At 35.3% G+C, this 19,356-nt stretch overlaps 3 protein-coding genes across 3 annotated transcripts; 2 read left to right on the top strand and 1 right to left on the bottom strand.

Annotated features, from left to right (window-relative positions):
• Window positions 1-994: 994 nt before the first annotated feature.
• LOC143720753 (uncharacterized) lies at window positions 995-8,558 on the top strand. The gene is made up of 9 exons (XM_077210529.1): window positions 995-1,070; window positions 1,325-1,633; window positions 1,729-2,034; window positions 2,384-2,476; window positions 5,180-5,272; window positions 6,668-6,766; window positions 7,122-7,150; window positions 7,324-7,392; window positions 7,545-8,558. The coding sequence occupies exons 1-9, from the start codon at window positions 1,010-1,012 to the stop codon at window positions 7,656-7,658; spliced, it is 1,173 nt and encodes a 390-aa protein (XP_077066644.1). The 5' UTR covers window positions 995-1,009; the 3' UTR covers window positions 7,659-8,558.
• Window positions 8,559-10,619: 2,061 nt separating this feature from the next.
• LOC143720771 (uncharacterized) lies at window positions 10,620-15,085 on the top strand. The gene is made up of 7 exons (XM_077210575.1): window positions 10,620-10,689; window positions 12,101-12,409; window positions 12,506-12,811; window positions 13,804-13,893; window positions 14,168-14,227; window positions 14,438-14,518; window positions 14,623-15,085. The coding sequence occupies exons 1-7, from the start codon at window positions 10,629-10,631 to the stop codon at window positions 14,676-14,678; spliced, it is 963 nt and encodes a 320-aa protein (XP_077066690.1). The 5' UTR covers window positions 10,620-10,628; the 3' UTR covers window positions 14,679-15,085.
• trim108 (tripartite motif containing 108) lies at window positions 14,833-19,312 on the bottom strand. Its single transcript, XM_077210516.1, has 6 exons — window positions 18,703-19,312; window positions 18,364-18,459; window positions 17,570-17,803; window positions 17,337-17,407; window positions 17,117-17,232; window positions 14,833-16,200 (listed from the first exon to the last, which is right to left on the bottom strand). The coding sequence occupies exons 1-6, from the start codon at window positions 19,147-19,149 to the stop codon at window positions 15,668-15,670; spliced, it is 1,497 nt and encodes a 498-aa protein (XP_077066631.1). The 5' UTR covers window positions 19,150-19,312; the 3' UTR covers window positions 14,833-15,667.
• Window positions 19,313-19,356: the final 44 nt, after the last annotated feature.

Raw genomic sequence — 19,356 nt, 5'->3', positions numbered from 1 at the left:
ATATGCTGTAACAACTAGTTATAGCAACAAAAGACGAGAGCCAAACGCTTTTTTTTTTTTTACTAAAATATTGCCCTTGTCACCTTTTCCTTGTCAAAAAAGACACCAAGTGAGAACATGCCCAAGTTTGCTCTTTCAAGCCAACTTAATTAACAGACAACGCTTGAAGTTCCTTATAACAAATATATTGTTGATTTTAACATTTGTAAATGTGAAAGTGTTTGTAGTTCTGATGTGTGTTTTGAGAGCTGGTGGATAATAGAGTGAGATGAGAACTGCACACACTAGACAGATCTCACACCTGATATAAAAATATTGCGATTATGTTTAACATTACCTGTATTTTGTGTTTCCCTGCGCTTTTGTTTCGTGAACTCTTAGTGCGTAGTGAGCCTGGTTCCTGTTCCCCTCATTAGTCTTTGATTGTTTCTCTAAGTGTGTCTTGTTAATCTACTGCTTCACCTTTCTTATTTGTGCATTAGTCTAATGAGAAGAACACCTGTTTCTTGTCCTTATATCGCTGTGATTATTGATTATCGCCTAGTGACAGCATAATATTTTCTGAATTTTCAGTTGAGTGTGAAGAACTAAGAAAACAAGTAAAATACAAAAATGGTAAAAGCAATTATGGTGATACCATAACATAATAATAACTTTCAATTACATAACATTTTTGGAAAAACACAACAAATAAATGTTAATTTCAGCCCATTTTTCAGAATTCTTTATTTTCCTCAGTTTCTGTATCCATTTATTTCAGTGAACCTTCAAAAATTGCAGTCTTGTGTTTCAGTGGCCCATCAGTAAGAACAAACCAAACTGCTTTAAACATTATATGTTTATGGATACTTCTTTATCCTGCACCACTATAGTGTCAGTGAAATGCTGCTGTATCATAGTGTCATCACTAAACAGTCAGTTGATCAGAGGAAGTTCACAACCACAGGAGGGGCTGATGATGAAGAAAGAATTGCAACTATATAATGAAAAAGACTGAGAGAAACAGAAAATGGCAGATCAGTGTCACATGTGTCTGCTGCGACTGATCATTCTCTGTCCATTTCTGACAGGTAAAGAAATCTTTATACGGTCTATAAGACATTATGCGAAATGTGTATAATGTGAACAACCAGCTGTCCAAAAATAATTGAATTACTTTGGTATAGAGACTGGCAAAGTGTTAGATTTAGTATACATGGTTTTATCTTGCTGAAAAATTTGTCAGTATTTGTTACTTCTTTAGATTTTAATCATCAAAAGATTTTTTGCTGTATGTCATTAAAGTTTAAATAATTAACACTATTATTTTACTGTATATATGTAGGTACCAGTGTAGCAGAAGAAACTCAGTTCTGCAGTTCTGGTGAAAATGTCCGTCTGCCCTGTATTAATCGTCTTTCTGACTGCACATCATCTACATGGATCTATACCAGACATTCAGAGACAGTTGAACTGATTGCTGGAGGGAAAAAGAAGATTGACATAGAGAGACGTGAGAGACTGAGTCTGGGGTCTGACTGCTCTCTGAACATCAAGAAAGTCACACGAGAAGATTATGGGCTTTACATCTGCCGACAATATGTGAATGGACAACAAGGAACTGATGCATCTGTTTATTTGCATGTTCTTCATAGTCAGTATTTCTGTAATTTATTAATAATACTTTAAAACTCACATGTGTAATGAAAAGTGTGAAATCATTGATTTCTGTCTTATTTTCTGTTTCAGTCTCTTCATCATCCACACAGACTGAGATCAGATCAGGCTCTGTGTCTCTCTCCTGTCAGTTGTATTTATATGGAGTCTCTTGTGATGTTTTGGTCCGTTCTGAGGGACTTCAGCTGATCTGGGTGAATCAGGCTGGTGTGAGTCTGATGACAGACTCCAGATATCAGATATTATTCTTCTCAACACACTGTATCAGCACTCTGACTACAACACTCCTGAATGAAGATCACAACAGAGAGTGGAGATGTCAGCTTACTCAGAGAAATCAACTGAAGACTTCAGCCACATATACTGTCAAGTATTCAGGTTTTTTTTTTAAACTTAATTTCTTAAATTAATTTTAGAATACTCTCTACAATAATACTATGTAATAATATGTAATAATAATACCTGATAATAAATGTAATAATACTGATACAGAGATATTACATGATGATTAAAATTGTCATTCATTCAGGACATACTGAAGGTTCATGAGCTGCAGCTCACTTCGTTTTACTTTTATATAAATAAATTGCCTCATGTGGTTATATGGTAACAACTCTCTTCTCAACAACTGTAACTGGCGATTAAACAAACTGCGTGTCATGTGATGTAATGATTGAATATGAAAATATGATGTTAACATCCTGCATTTAAACATCATCTTCTGCAGCTCCAGTCGATTCAACAACACCGACTCCAGTCAGCAGCTCAAACTCTGAGAAGAAATCAAACAAAACTACAGCAGCAGATTCGACACAACAAGGTACAGGACTGACACACCATCAGAATCTCACTTCAGTGCTTTGCACTTTCTGTCATAACTGATCCGACCACAAAACAGATAATTGAGCCATTACATACTGCGAGAGAGCTCAACGCGCTGCAACTGAAGAAAACACATGCAAATAGAAAAACACCCGCAAATTAAGTAAACATCTTCATCGGTTTCAGTACAAGTGTGCTCCAAATACTCACAACACAACCAAATACACAAACGCAAAGGCTCCAATAAGTGACGAACCCGGCCGGGACATGCTTATTACTTATGGGACATGCTTATGGGACATGCATAAATTCCAAACGGAAGTGAGCATCCCTATGCCCTACTCCCTTCGAAAGCCAGAGCCCTTGAAGTGTGGACTTTGGAGTGAGCAGGAGGGCACTTGTGTGCCATTACGTAGCCGTTTGGAACGCACTTGGTGAAGGGAGCAACGAAAGACAACGTATCTTCCTCATTATTTTCACCTGGGATGTTCCCATGACAACGCAGCATGGTTCCCATCAGCTGAATAGCTGTTCTTACAACAGAAATGTATTATTATTGCTTTTGACATAACTATTGCAAATAAATATACATTTTATACAAAAACGTTTAAAAAAATGATCTATATATCTGTGTGTGAGTGTCTCAACTTTAAAACTTGCCGTCTCATCTTTGGACCCTGTATTAACATTTCTTATCTGTGAAACTTATTTAAACATAACTTAACAAAAATTGTACAATGTAACTGATGTATAAATTAATATCTTACCCTCATGTTCTTTTTCTCTTTAACTCTTCTTTTCTCATTTGTATTCTGATGACATTGAAAATATTGTTAATACATTTTGTATATTGTATACAAAGTTGTATTATACATATGTAATCTCTGTATGTTTTGCAAGAAAAAAATTAAAACATTTATTTAGATAAAACAAAAAGTATACATTGAGCAATAAGCATGTCCCAGCCGTGTTCGTCACTTATTGGAGTCCCCTGGAAACATTTCCGTTGTGGTCTGTGCTATTTACAGCGTGTTTCTGTATTTGATTGTGTTGTGAACTTTTGCAGCGCTAGACCTTTTGCAGCAGCAACTATACATTATAAAGTTCAGCTTACACTGCAGACAGTCATTTGTGCATTCTAGACACTGTCCTCCGTCTCTTGTCCCAGACTATTTTGAGGGTTCCCTCTCAGTTTCTTGCCGGTTGATCTGTGCAGTCTTCTTAAGAGCCTCTGTAAAACAAATTAGTTTTTGTAGAGATTGTGATTTTAGAGATATTATGTTACTTACACATGTCACAATACCTTATGAAAGTATAACAACTTAGGATAAAAAACAAAAACAGCAAAAAAACTTGAATTGGAATGGTCATGGTATTGAAATATCAATGGTAGGGTATTTGGAAAATCAATAGAGAATTGCTGTTTATTTATTCAGACTATTCCGATTTCAATTTTCATTTATATTAGTAAAACAAGTTTATAAAGTATGAATATGCGATGTGTTTGAAAGCCTCAATTCATTCATTGATACAAGTTAACCAAAAAAATGTATAAACAAAAATAATAATACATTATTTGTCTCAAGACTTTTTTGTCATTTTAATATTAGGTAGTTTCTTACAATCAGATTCTTAGTCCATGATAGAATGGGCCGACGAAATTATGCATAATAAAGTATTTTAATATGTTTCTTATTGCTGATGATTTATGATTGCTTTTAAAGTAGAAAATAAAAATATTGGGTCTTTGGAAAATAATTGAGGTGATGACAAGTGTGGACGGTTCTCAAATTTCCAGGATGGCTCGACTTAAGAGTCACAGTTTTAAAACTTAGAAATACATTAAAATGAGAATCCCGATTCTTTGTTTTTCCCAATTGTGTTTCAGACAGAGATCACGATTCTGAACAGAAAACCTAACAAAATAACATGTCATTTACAAGAGGTTCTGACAAAATCTTAATTTCTGCAGTCGATTTAAAATATTTAATCTGAATTAATTATGTAATGACTAAAATAGTTGTTTCATTACTGGATGAATCAGCGTTTTTAAACGAATCTCTAGGTGAATGATTAAATTACAAATACATTTGTTTACCAGTCTCTTGTCACCACCTATTTGTGTAACAATGTGAAATCTTTGTATTTGTCAAGTTTCTTGCAAAAGCTGATTTACTCTATTTTGATTGCTACTGTACAGTGTTTATATCTGAACTATAAACTTTTATCTCAGTAGGCTACTTCTGTGATAATTTGATTTACAAGCTGATGTTGTTGTAATATTATATAAGAATATATTAAATGACTGTGGTGCGGGACAACGTTATCCCGCAAGTGCTTCGGACTCTCATCTGCAGATATCTTGTTTTGGGGGAATCGTTTTTTTACTGCTGGTTTATTATAAGCAGCACGGCAAAGCTTTGTACTAACATCAGAGAAATCACCTGAAGACCGCAGCCACAGATATTACATGATGATTAAAATTGTCATTCATTCAGGACATACTGAATGTTCGTGAGCTGCAGCTCACTTCGTTTTACTTTTATATAAATAAATTGCCTCATGTGGTTATATGGTAACAACTCTCTTCTCAACAACTGCACTGTAACTGACGATTAAACAAACTGCGTGTCATGTGATGTAATGATTGAATATGAAAATATGATGTTAACATCCTGCATTTAAACATCATCTTCTGCAGCTCCAGTCGATTCAACAACACCGACTCCAGTCAGCAGCTCAAACTCTGAGAAGAAATCAAACAAAACTACAGCAGCAGATTCGACACAACAAGGTACAGGACTGACACACCATCAGAATCTCACTTCAGTGCTTTGCACTTTCTGTCATAACTGATCCGACCACAAAACAGATAATTGAGCCATTACTAGAAAAACACCCGCAAATTAAGAAAACATCTCCATCAGTTTCAGTACACAAGTGTGCTCCAAATACTCACAACACAACCAAATACACAAACACAAGGACTCCAATAAGTGACGAACCCGGCCGGGACATGCTTATTACTTATGGGACATGCTTATGGGACATGCATAAATTCCAAACGGAAGTGAGCATCCCTATACCCCACTCCCTTCGAAAGCCAGAGCCCTTGAAGTGTGGACTTTGGAGTGAGCAGGAGGGCACTTGTGTGCCATTACGTAGCCGTTTGGAACGCACTTGGTGAAGGGAGCAACGAAAGACAACGTATCTTCCTCATTATTTTCACCTGGGATGTTCCCATGACAACGCAGCATGGTTCCCATCAGCTGAATAGCTGTTCTTACGACAGAAACGTATTATTATTGCTTTTGACATAACTATTGCAAATAAATATACATTTTAGACAACAACGTTAAAAAAAATGCATTATATATGTGTGTGAGTGTCTCAACTTTAAAACTTGCCGTCTCATCTTTGGACCCTGTATTAACATTTTTTATCTGTGAAACTTATTTAAACATAACTTAACAAAAATTGTACAATGTAACTGATGTATAAATTAATATCTTACCCTCATGTTTTTTTTCTCTTTAACTCTTCTTTTCTCGTTTGTATTCTGATGACATTGAACATATTGTTAATACATTTTGTATATTGTATACAAAGTTGTATTATAAATATGTAATCTCTGTATGTTTCGCAAGAAAAAAAATTTAATTTATTTAAATAAAACAAAAAGTATACATTGAGCAATAAGCATGTCCCAGCCGTGTTCGTCACTTATTGGAGTCCACTGGAAACATTTCCGTTGTGGTCTGTGCTATTTGCAGCGCGTTTCTGTATTTGATTGTGTTGTGAACTTTTGCAGCGCGTTTCTGTATTTGGTTGTGTTCCAGGCAACATTTGTATGTGGGGCCCATATGGGTATGAAATGGGCTGAAAAATGGGCACCAAGCATGTAGGATTGTCCGCGGGTTACCTAATGGCCCCATGTTAATTTCTCAGATGGACCTTTGTACTAGGTGGGACCCAAGTAGGCAACATGCACAAGACCCATCTCGGTCCCAGCTTTAACCCAGCCAACATTTGTATGTGGGGCCCATGTGTGTTTGTAATTAATCATTTTATATGGCTGTCAGTAGTTGTTTTTACATCTTTGTTAAAAATGATAGTAATGCACAATAGATATTCTGCTGTTGTTTTCATCTGGATCTGTATGTGTCCCTCTATATTGTCCCTCCTTCAGCGACTTTCTTGCCGTTCGGGATTGTTGGTGTTGCTGCATTGGCTGTTCTCCTTCTTGCTGTTATTTTTTGGCTGATTTATAAAAATAAAAAAAAAGCTGGTGAGTTTTAGTTTCTCATATTTCGTTAAAATAGACAAATAATCCAAGAAATCTGACTTTTTAGAAAACTGGCACACTAGTTTCAGTTGTATCATGGAAATGTTCATTTGGAACAATGTGATGGTAAATGTGTTTGTTTTGAAATATGGTTTTGTCATATTTTGCTGATTAGCAAATTATGTAGTTTTAACATAATTCCTGCAATAATTGAAAAGGAATAAATGAATTACAAAGACATAAAAACTTTTTGAATTCTTCTAGACACTTTTAACTTGCATTACAGAAATTCTGTGTTTTGTTTTTCTGTCTCTATCATAAGTGTATACCTATTAAATAGGACACCATTATTTTTCAGATAACAAAGGAGGGACTGATGACTCTGTGGTGAGTATTGTAATGCCAAAGACCAGAGGTGTACAGTCCAGGTTCAGAAAGTAAAAGTCCACAGTATTTGTACCATTTCTTGAGTAAAAGTCACCAATATGAATAAATATTTTTGAAACAATGATGCAAGGTTTGTATTTCATAACTTGGTTCTACATATGTTCATTATTTAGGAGCAGAAAGATGATGTGACTTATACAGAGGTTGCCACATACAGTAAAAAGCAAGCCAGTGAGAACAAGGTGAGTAAAAACGTCCTACAACAATGTCCATCCATCTCTCAATCTGATAGTTAGTATGCTATACCTAAATCAGTTTCATTCTTAAATTCAGTTCTTCTAACTCTGGGTTGAAACTTGAAACGTGTTTGACAATATCTGTGATTTTCATTCAGGTTCATGATGGTGATGATAAAGTGACTTACGCTTCTATCAGAGGAGCAGAAGCTGGACCTCAGGATAACTGCAGTCAACTGTATGCCTCTGTGAACGAGAACCGTCACAAATGAGTAAAACCGTCATTAGTTATACACAGACCTTGTATTATGATGAATACAGGAATATATAATTACTGCCTTTCACGTGTTAACAAATAAACCCCAGTGGTGATCAGATTTATTTGTAGTATTTTGGTTAGTTTGGGATGTTTATTTTATAGTAGCTGTCTGCTTGTTGTCGAGTTAATGTTATTGCTTTATTTTTCATTCAGGAAGATATAGTGATGTCTATGCTTGCACAAAGTTCAGAAGATGAAGGACAGTTTCATTAGATCATTCTCATTTAATCATCATTTTGGTTGACTGTTTACTGCAGGCTAATAACTGTCAGTTTGGAGTGATTATGAAAACAGGCAATGTAAACTTTAATCACAATATGATAGGAATGAAAATGTGGTCTTTGAACTGATTGAGCAACTGCTTTCAGTAATGCTTGTAATACTAAATTTTGTTTGTCAATAATAAATGTATTAAGTAGCCTATGTCAAATGTATAATAGTGAAATGTATTTTTCGTTATTACAATTTTTTCCTTGTGCAGTTTTCCTGAGGAGAACCTCTTTTTGTATGGGTTTATACCTTTAGGATACAGATGCAAGTGGATTTTGACAGTGTCAGAAGTGAGTTTCTGAAAATCTTTTTGTTGCTGTGCAGAATGTGCCTGTCAGCTCAGAATTGACATTGTTTTTTCATTGTAGATGTCATTGGTAATATGATGTTGCATTGTTACTGTTTTTAATACGCAGGCTACATTGATTGGTATCATCTTTTAAACTATATCTGTGCTTGAAGCTTTTGTGAGTGATGCAGAGATGTGTTTGACCAAGTAAAACTAACCTGCTCACTAGAGTCATTTGTTGAATCAGATTACACTGCTGTATATGTTTTTATTGATTAAAAAGAGCCAACAGGTCCTGTGTTTCGTACTGTGGTCTCATTAGCGATGTTGTGGTGTTGCTGATGAATATATCAGGGAAATCTGTCAGATATAGAGACTGCATCTGAAGTCATCTTCATATTTTTATATAGTGCACTATTTGAGTGGATGAGCCGTGTCTGAAACCCTATAGTTGACATTATCAAGTGCACTCATTTAATCCTGATGTACAATCAACAGCTTAGCACTGTGAGGGTCACGGTTTCCATGGCAGATTTTTAAATAAATCATTTAATTCCTAATGGAGTTTGCCAATTATCTAAATATCAAATTATTACTAAACACCAAGCTCAAGCTATGCAAAAACAGCAGCCCTTCCTGCAACTCAGTGTTCAAATTCCAGTGGCTAGTGGACTAATGTATACAGTGAATGAGGGTATGGGTATGATTCTGGATACAGCCAGAGTATTTTAGCACAGTGTTCTTTCCGAATCAATGGGAAAATGCATGTCTGAGAACCATTAAAGTCATTCAGTTCCAGTATAAAAACGGATAAAATAAAATCAGCATATTAATTCCATTATTTCACTATTATATGAACCTCAGAGGATTCATAAACATTTGTACACCTAAAAAGATTTCATATATAAATGTTGTATATTTTGGATTCTGTCAATAAGTAAATATTTTACGTTTGACAGTTCTCAACCTTAATGACTCGAAGGCTCTCCGTTCTCCAGTACAATATTAAACGGCTCCCTGATATAGACTATTTCCAGAATTTCTACTTGATTATGACTGCTTGTTTTCAAACTTTGAAAGAACAGAAGTGAACAGAGGATTGATATAAATTAATTTATCATAATTAGTTTTGTGATTTCAGCTGTATGTTCTTAAAACCAACAGTTATTGAGGAGGAAGACAGAAATATTTGTATTATTTCTTTCATTGTTTATTATTTATTATTTATTAGCCTATTCAATTATTATATTATAATATTATGAGAAATACGCTTGAGTAATCTTGATTATACGTGATTTTAGTATTTTAGACTAAAATGTGATTATTTGTGATATGGTGGAGTATCGTTGTGGGCCGGGACATGACCAGAAGAAAGGCAGGAGACACTGTTTGCAATCAATTCAAATTTTTATTGAATTCAGAAAAATCATAACAAATCAAAAATAACATAAACAAAGACACCAAAGGTGACCCTCCTCACGGAGGTCCCTCAACAACACTGACTGAACAGACAAAATAAACTATTTTATACTAAAAGGTTCAACCATTTCATAATAATAGGGAATTTAAATAATATGTACTAATACTTAAATAAACTTAAATGAAAATAATATTCAAAATACATTAACATAAATTTTACAAGGAAAGTAGTACACATAATAAACAATATATTTCTACATACTATCAAAATAAACAATAAAACAATGTAACAATATCCCCCTGCTCACTCTGGGAAATGGACTATGCCTACACTACCCAGAATTCCTTGGGATGGCATAAAATTAGGAACAGGAAGGCCGCACTTCCTCTTAAACCCCCACCCCCGGAACCATGCTGCAGACATGATTTTTTGACAAGTTTTGAAAATGGGGATATACTAATATAGTTGATGTAAATTATAAATAAAGAAATAAAACTATTGGTGTCTTTTATCATCCGTCTAATGTGCACCTTAGACTACAAAAAGTTACCAAACTAATATTTAACCAAACAATGAGAAACAAATATTTATGCAAAAAATTTAAACCAAACAAACAGGGTATACACCGCAATCAGGGGTAACTTATGACATCGTCAATCATAAAGTCTTGACTGCGATAGTTGCAAAAAAACGTTACAGTGTTCATTTATGATTAAAACTTGATATCTAATGTCACCATTATGGACTCTTAGACATCAATAGCACATTTAACTTAATAGAGATTCCACAAGAGCATATTTTGTTTGTTGTGCATGGTATCATAGTGTCAGCACTAAACAGTCAGTTGATCAGAGGAAGTTCACAACCACAGGAGGGGCTGATGACGATGATGTATGAAGAAAGAACTGCAACTATATAATGAAAAAGACTGAGAGAAACAGAAAATGGCTGATCAGTGTCACATGTGTCTGCTGCGACTGATCATTCTCTGTCCATTTCTGACAGGTAAAGAAATCTTTATACGTCTATAAGTCATTATGCGAAATGTGTATAATGTGAACAACCATCTGTCCAAAAATAATTGATAGAGACTGGAAAAGAGTTAGATTGAGTATATGGTTTTATCTTGCTGAAATTTTTATTTACATTAACGCATTTGGCAGACGCTTTTATCCGAAGTGACTTACATTGCATTTCAAGGATTTATGTAGGGTGATATCAGCTAAATTGGGCCACTTTTTGGTAAATCATTTGGGACAATAATACAATACCATATATGCCTTTTCCATGTGTTTTTATGATTAATAATGACTGTTTTTGATAATTTTGTGTTGAAATTATGTAATAAAATATAATTATTTAGGCCCTACATTTCTTGAAACATCAGCTGTGCCAGCTTTTTTTGCATGAGCAGTTTCAGGTAAAATTGGCCAGTTGTTCAGGTAAAATGGGCCAGTCAAACTACAAAGGGAAATAGTAGGCTAATTTATCCTCAATTTTAATTTTAAAACACAATTGCTTACAGCCACATGACATTTAAACTCCATTAAACAAACATATTCATATGTGGCATTAAAAAAACATTTTGGGTGCAAACCCACATATTCAAATGTGCAATTAAAAAAGTCAATTTTGGAACAGCATCAGTAAACTGATGTCAGTGGTGTGTGTGTGTGTGTGTGTGTGCGCGCGTGCGTGTGTGCGCGTGCGCGTGTGAGTGTGAGGGACACACACACACACACACACACGTCTGGTTCGCTATCTTTGTGGGGACTCTCAATAGGCATAATGGTTTTTATACTGTACAAACTGTATATTCTGTCCCCTTACAGTAATCCTGCCCCTAAACCTGCCTTACACCGAAAACGTTATGCATTTTCACATTTTGGAAATTCAAAGTTTAGTATATTTATTAAACCATTTCCCTCGTGGGGAGTGCTGGCTGGTCCACACAATGTAGGTGATCTCAGGTTTTATCCTTGTGGGGGCATTTGGTCCCCGCAATGTAATATAAACAAAGACACACACACACACACACACACACACACACGATGGCCCATTTTTGCTGAAACCATGTGGCCCATTTTACCTTAGTGATTTATCTTCCTTATAATAGTTCAGTTAGATTTGGGATGCCAGGCTACTACCATGCAGCTTTCTGGTGTAGTCTTGATTTGAATGATTCCCCCGCCCATATCAACCATAAACTAATCAAATCACCTGTTCCTTGTCAAGGACAGTTATGACAACAGTTTGAGGAGGAGATGAGCTGGGACACCCAAACCTTGAATGGTCCATTTTTACCTGATATCACCCTAGGTTATTTAGTTTTTAATATTCAAGAGAATATTTGCTGTATGTCATTAAAGTTTAAATAATTAACACTATTATTTTACTGTTTTATATTAATATGTAGGTACCAGTGTAGCAGAAGTAACTCAGTTCTGCAGTTCTGGTGAAAATGTCCGTCTGCCCTGTATTAATCGTCTTTCTGACTGCACATCAACTACATGGATCTATAGCAGACATTCAGAGATAGTTGAACTGATTGCTGGAGGGAAAAAGAAGAATGACATAGAGAGACGTGAGAGACTGAGTCTGGGATCTGACTGCTCTCTGAACATCAAGAAAGTCACACGAGAAGATTATGGGCTTTACAGTTGCCGACAATTTGTGAATGGACAACAGGGAACTGATGCACCTGTTTATCTGCATGTTCTTCGTAGTCAGTGTTTCTGTAACTTTTTTAATAGTACCTTAAAACTCACATGTGTAATGAAAAGTGTGAAATCTGTGATTTCTGTCTTATTTTCTGTTTCAGTCTCTTCATCATCCTCACAGACTGAGATCAGATCAGGCTCTGTGTCTCTCTCCTGTCAGTTGTATTTATATGGAGTCTCTTGTGATGTTTTGGTCCGTTCTGAGGGACTTCAGCTGATCTGGGTGAATCAGGCTGGTGTGAATCTGTTGACAGACTCCAGATATCAGATATTATTCTTCTCAACACACTGTATCAGCACTCTGACTACAACACTCCTGAATGAAGATCACAACAGAGAGTGGAGATGTCAGCTTACTCAGAGAAATCAACTGAAGACTTCAGCCACATATACTGTCAAGTATTCAGGTATTCAGTTCCAGAAGACCCAATTATACAGAGACATGAAGACATTTTTCATTCATTCAGGACAAAACGATGGTTTATGGGCTCTAGTTTAGTGTGTTTCTCTCTCATATAAATGAGACATAAACTGCTTCATGTGGTTATATGGTGACCAGGGCTGTTTCTGGGCATAAAGGCGCTCTGAGAGAATTTTTTTTTTTACCTACTATATTATTCACTGAACAGAGTTTCTGCTTCTTTAACTTCTTGGAAGCAAGATCATCAATGATGTTGTTATAGCTATGTGTCTTGTACACCTTAGTAATAAAGATAGCAAACATTTCAGAAAAAATGTAAGCCTTTTAAATAAAAGGACATAAGAACAAGTATTAGCTAATTGTTGAAATTTAATTCATGACAATGAACAAGCGATATCTAATCATGATATAAACTGCTTACATTCATGTATGTGGTCTGGCTGTTGTCCCTTTTCATTTATACATGATTTGCAGGTGAGCTTCGTGATGATGAAAAACCTTTTAATCTACAGCTCTCTTCTTGCACTCTTCCCTCTCGGGCCACAAGCGGCCCTAAAACTGTCCAATTGAGCCATTACAGCTGTAGCCTATGAAGTAGCCTATTTAAAAAGTTTTGCTTTGCAGTGGCCTCTGCTGGCTTGTGGTTCCTGAGCAGCTTCTTTAGACACAGCCTTAGGGCCCTATTTAACTATCTAAGCGCATGGTCTAAAGCGCAGGGCACAAGTGCACTTAGGGCGTGTCCGAATCTACTTTTGCTAGTTTAACGAAGGGGAAAATGGTCTGCGCGCCAGGCATTTATGCTCTAAAAGGGCTGTCTCTATTCTCGTAATGAGTAATGGGTGTGTTTTAATGGGTTAATGGGGAGCTTTAAATGCCATAAACCATCTCATCTCCCATTCCCTTTAAAAGCCAGTTGCACTCATTTAGCCTACATGATGGAATTTGATAGTGGAAAACACTAAACATCATCTTCTGCAGCTCCAGTCGATTCAACACCGACTCCAGTCAGCAGCTCAAACTCTGAGAAGAAATCAAACAGAACTACAGCAGCTGCTTCGACACAACAAGGTACAGGACTGACACACACCATCAGAATCTCACCTCAGTGCTTTGCACTTTTTGTCACAATTGATCCGACCACAATGAATGCTTTAACCACAATCAAATTATTATTCCATAATTTCATTATCCAAAACCTAAAAGGATTTGTATTATTTGTACATCTTAAACGTCTTCATACATAAAAAGTTTTACATTTTAGATGCTTTCAATACATAGGCTAGATATTGTATATTCCAGTGTTTACATATGTTTGAACTGAACTAACAGACATGATCCACAGATCCAGCTGACACAACATCAGATAATGAAGTCTGTATGGCTGGTGGATCAATATTCAGAGGTATTTGAAAAGTCTTCGCATGTTTTTTTCACGCTGATAAATCTATACCATTAAAATGTCAGTCAATTTGTAAATGGTTTGTAAATAATTTTTCATTGTTTTATATCCTTGATTTCATCTACAAAGTCATTTACAGTTTCACATATTCATTCTCTTCTTTTTTTTCTATTCTTTCTATCATCTGTTTGTGTCCGCACATCTTTTCTGTAGAGATTGTAAATATTGTTAAGATTGCAGCGTTTTCTGCTCCGACTGTGATTCTTCTTCAGATCATCTGTGCAAGAAGAGCTGGTGAGTGTTGAGCGACACAGAATCTGATGATTCACATTTATCTGTAACAATCTGTGATCATGGTAAAACTTACGGTCAGTAAATTGTATTTAATTATTTTGTAGGGAGGAAGGACTCACACCACCCAGAGGAAATAGAGATGCCTACAGTATTAGAATAAAACAGACTATACAAATAACAGGCAAGATTTATCTTCATGTTTGTGAATATTATAATGTTCCAGTGCTCTATAAAATGATGTAAACAAAAACAAGTTACCTTAATAAACATGAATGGTTATTTCCACACACAGAAATCATAATATAAATACATGGTGATTTCACCTCTCTAACTTTATTTCCTTTAATCTTTAAACTTTTTACAGAGGGCTTTTTAAATGTTTCAAAAGTCTATTTTAAATGATGATACATGAGTCTGTTAATTATCATGACATATTTACAGATGTTTTTTTAAATGTTTTTCTTATTATTATTATTTGTTCACTGATCATTTCAAGGCAAAATAAAATCTGTATGTTTGCTAACCCCAAATAAGAAAATATATGAATGATTATCTTTCCCACCCACAACATGCAAACGTCTTTCTTTGGTCTTCAAATATGTGCTGAAAAATTATATGAGTTTATTTAACTCAAATATAAGCATTGGGAGGTATTTAAGGCATTAGAGAAAATTAAGGATAATTAAAGAATGTTAATCAAGCAACAATATAAAAAAAAACAGAAAACTCATATCTCTTGACTAGATAACTTTGGGTTAGTTGAAATAAGCCATCTAAAACTGAAAATTAATACAAAAATACATTAAAAAGGAAGAAACATAACTGTTAATCGTCCACTTCTCACATCATAATAATTATTCAGTTGAAACTTCATGCAATCATTAAATTAATTTGAAGAATTACCGGTAATGAATATTTCTCACCTGTCCATGTTGTCATTATTGCAGTGAGTGAATCGCACAAACTTCAAGAAGCAACATTTAAATTTTAGCTCATGCCATCATGATGTTTCATTTTACAGAAATGGTTGGAAAGATCAAAACATTGTTATTTTAATCTCATCTTTGATGACCCAGATATCAATCAATCTAATATCACAGCTGTTTAACAATATCATGTCTAGAAAAATTAGCAGATAGTAACTGCATGTTACTGTCTGCCAGACTTAAACTCATAAGAGCAGACAGTGAGAGGGTCACTATTCATCCCATCCAGATAAAGTCCTGGCACCAGACTGAGACAGCAAGGCTGTTTTGAGCTGTAGTTTATCTGGATCAACCGAGACATGTTGTCTGCATTATAGAAGGACACCTGCTGCCTCTCACAGTCCAGATACAACCCTATTTTCTGTGGTTTGTCTCGAGAACTTAATGGAGTGTCCTTTCCATCACAGGACAGAACGTATCCTTTATTGTGTTTAAGGTGGAGTAGGATCTCACTCTCGTCTGACTTTGTTGCCTGTTTTTCTGCACCCATCTTAATTCCCACAGTCCAGTCTGGCTTTTTATCCACCTCTACTTCCCAGTAGTGCTGGCCAGTTTGGAAGTTTTCCACTGAAACTGTACCTGGGTTGAAGTCTTTATACAGACCAGATATTCTATCAGCTTGTCGGATTCTGGCGCCCCCTGAAGACACTTTTAAGTATGACTCTCCAGGGTTTTTCAGGGTTAAACTCTCAGGAACTACAGCACAGACACAGGCAGAAACATTATTAAATTATGAATCAGTTGTTGAATGAGAAGTTATTGTAAATCTTGCATTACCTATTCTGGTTATGTTTCGTGCTAAACCTATAAGCATAAATGAAACAAATTAATTCCCCAAACCATTAAATGTACAGATTCCTTCCTTCAAACTTTACCTGTTTTTTGTTTTGGATTATTTCAGCGTAACTGTGCTATTTTTGGTTTATGTTTTTAAGAAAATTAAGGTTAAAGTTTGAAAATGTCCTGTTGATTTACATCTATTTAATCATACGTAGCTTCTGCCTTTCCACTGCAAATGTCTCTATTACAAATAATGATGTCCAAGAAAAAGATGAAACCCTATGTGCCAATTTCTTAGAAATGTAATCTTTATATTATGTTATATTTAACAACGATAAAATGTCTAATAGAGATGTAATCACTAAAAATACTGAAATAATTTCCTTGCAATCTGAACCCATGTTAGAGAACATATATCTGAATAATTAAATTCTAAACGTTTCAAACTTTTTTTCCAAGTACATTTTTTTATTTATTCATGAATTGTTTGAATTATGAATTCTGAGGAAGTTTTCTTAGGGTTACTCCATCTGACCTTACATTACACTAAATATTTCTTTATTATTATATATTTCTGAATAATTTAATAGATCTGTCCAAAAAGCATCATGTCACTGACCTAATATATAAAGTTTTGATGTTTCTGACACACAGCTGACAGAAAACAAGGCAAATACAGAGAATCATGACATCCAAGTCTGAAATCTAACTCCATATAAAACTTTTGACACTTTCTTTGCTGCTTTGCAAGCGCTGGCATTTCCTTCAGGGAATGAAAATCTAGTTTCACTTTAGCTGAACTTTCAACGTGCATGTTTGTCATATTCTTCACCTGCTTTGATGGATTGCAGCATCTCCTTCCACACAAAGAACTGCAGGTGAGTTTCATGGGGACCAAGAAAGAGAGAATCAGGAAGAACAGTAAGATCTTTCACCCTTGACATATACCTGAAACAGAAAGTCAATTCAGCATCAGGAACTTCAGTTTTACAGGAATGTTAACACTGACTGATGTGATTTAGGTCCAAATAACAGCATTGCATGTATTTTACTTATTTGTTGGTGTCACAGCGGCCTTTTGCTTCATGTTTTTTGTCATTGGAAATCCTTTTTCATTCCACCACTGTAGACAAAAAAAGAATGAAAAGGTATGTTTGTGCTTTATTTATGTTTTACAGTATAAAACCTAACTTTAAATGAAAACTAGTCCTAATAGATTATCACATGTGTGCTCTTGTGCACAACAACTTCACCCTTTAAAAATAAAAAAATATGTAGTTGTAACCTGTAGAAAGTGATCGGATTGATCAATCTCCAGTGCTGACTGCAGAATAATCTCCTTTTCTTTATTCTCCATAAATCTTCTGTTTATAAAAGACTGATTCCTCTGCATGACTTCTATAACTTTCTTTTCCTCCTCCTTCAACTGTTTCTTCACATTGTCCTCTTTTTGTCGTAAGAACTGGTGCATTTCTTCAAACTGAGCAGAGATCTGGGCTGATAAGCTTTTGGATTTATCCTAGAGAGAGTGTGAGAGTGAGAATCTTTGTAAATTAGTGAATTGTTGTGTTTACGTTCTTACCTTCAGGAGCAATCTCTATCTCATCTAACCGGTTAACATATTGGTGTTTGTGTAACCTACTGTATTTGGTTGATTCGGTATGAGGATGGCTATCAGTATTATTGTTTTACAACTGTCATGAATTAGTTTTCGGGAGTGACATTCTTGACAAAAAAACAAAATACAATAAATATGTAATGTAATATAATATAATATAATATTTTACAATAATTTTATTTTCAATATAATATCAGGATAGTTGCATCACCCTCAATTTTTTTTACTTTGTTAGCCAAAAAAAAAAAAAAATCAAAATGAATTTTAATTTATAAATTATAAACTTGCTCATGGAAGAGGCATATTCAAGTCATTGTATGTATGAAATTTGTTTTTAATGTATTTCCTAATAAATTGATAGATAGGCCAAAAGCATTAGTACCGGCATGAAATGTGGAGCCTCTGGTACCTGTGCAGATAATTCATTCATTATTTTTCTCTTTGTTTATATGCTTTGATACCTCTGTTTTGGTGATCTCAGTTGTCTGTTGTTGTATCATGTAATCCAACTGTCCATTTTCTTTGGCAAGAAAACCCAAAGCATTCTTCAGCTCCCCCTACAGAAAAAGACACGTCAGGCACGATTTAAAAACGCACAGACAGAAAGCAGATAAGGCTCTCTGGATATCTTTAATTAAACAAGCCTGGGGTCAAATTTTAGAAACCTAATTATGCCATGAATAACATTACACAAATAGCATAGGTTGAAAGACACTTGAAAGCAAGAGAGGAGTTTTAAATCTGCAGTGCTTTTATCAGGAAGTCAGACGTGGCTCTAATGTAAATGACCCGAGATTTACCTTGTTGATCTGCGCAGCTTCTTTCACAGGTTTAAAGACGTGGCCTTTATGTTTGTCTCCATCCCTACAGATGACGCACACCAGCTTCTGATCAGTCTTACAGAATAGTTTAAGCTTCTCATCGTGTTCAGAACACATCAACATCCTTTCCATTTCTGGAGAATTTAAGGTTTTTGTTCCTTCTTTAAATGTGGATCTGTCCAATTTCTGCTTTGCAAGGTGCTCTCTCACTGTTGAGGTCATATTCCTCAGTAAACGGCTGGATTTCAGATCTTCTGCGTTGTAAGGCCTTTTGCATTCTGGGCAGGCGGTTGGTCCCAGGCTGGCCTGCATGTGGCCTGTGATGCATTCCCGACAAAACGAGTGCTCACAAGAGAGAGTCACTGGATCCGTAAAATCACTCAAACACACTGAGCACTTGATCTGCAAAGACAAAAGAGAGCACATTTTAGCTTCCTTCTGGTCGAGATCTTGCTAAGCAATAAGTACTGTTTTGGTTGAATAAACTTGTTCTTTCTTCCAAAGATGATGATGTTATTTTGTTAGATGTGTTTGTTCTTCTACCAAGTGAACACTTTCGGTTTCAAATACATTTAAATTTGGCTTGCGTAACTAGGTGTTTTTCCTCCCACAGGTTATATAACATGAAAAGTA

This window comes from Siphateles boraxobius, unplaced genomic scaffold (genome assembly GCF_051911475.1).
Source record: "Siphateles boraxobius isolate OS27281-9 unplaced genomic scaffold, OSU_SipBor_1 12, whole genome shotgun sequence".
Classification (NCBI taxonomy): Eukaryota; Metazoa; Chordata; class Actinopteri; order Cypriniformes; family Leuciscidae; genus Siphateles; species Siphateles boraxobius.
Note: the sequence above shows the minus strand (reverse complement) of the source record. Positions and strands in the feature narration are given on the sequence as shown.

What these genes read in the sequence shown, in the direction of transcription:
- LOC143720753 (XM_077210529.1), top strand. Translation starts at nt 1,010, where the DNA reads ATGGCAGATCAGTGTCACATGTGTCTGCTGCGACTGATCATTCTCTGT. An exon ending in TCTCTGTCCATTTCTGACAG is followed by an intron (nt 1,071 to 1,324) that starts GTAAAGAAATCT and finishes GTATATATGTAG; the next exon opens with GTACCAGTGTAGCAGAAGAA. An exon ending in GAGGGACTGATGACTCTGTG is followed by an intron (nt 7,151 to 7,323) that starts GTGAGTATTGTA and finishes TTCATTATTTAG; the next exon opens with GAGCAGAAAGATGATGTGAC.
- trim108 (XM_077210516.1), bottom strand. Translation starts at nt 19,149, where the DNA reads ATGTGCTCTCTTTTGTCTTTGCAGATCAAGTGCTCAGTGTGTTTGAGT. An exon ending in AAGCTGCGCAGATCAACAAG is followed by an intron (nt 18,460 to 18,702) that starts GTAAATCTCGGG and finishes CTTTTTCTGTAG; the next exon opens with GGGGAGCTGAAGAATGCTTT. An exon ending in GCTGTGACACCAACAAATAA is followed by an intron (nt 17,233 to 17,336) that starts GTAAAATACATG and finishes TTTCTGTTTCAG; the next exon opens with GTATATGTCAAGGGTGAAAG.
- LOC143720771 (XM_077210575.1), top strand. Translation starts at nt 10,629, where the DNA reads ATGGCTGATCAGTGTCACATGTGTCTGCTGCGACTGATCATTCTCTGT. An exon ending in TCTCTGTCCATTTCTGACAG is followed by an intron (nt 10,690 to 12,100) that starts GTAAAGAAATCT and finishes ATTAATATGTAG; the next exon opens with GTACCAGTGTAGCAGAAGTA. An exon ending in CATCTGTGCAAGAAGAGCTG is followed by an intron (nt 14,519 to 14,622) that starts GTGAGTGTTGAG and finishes ATTATTTTGTAG; the next exon opens with GGAGGAAGGACTCACACCAC.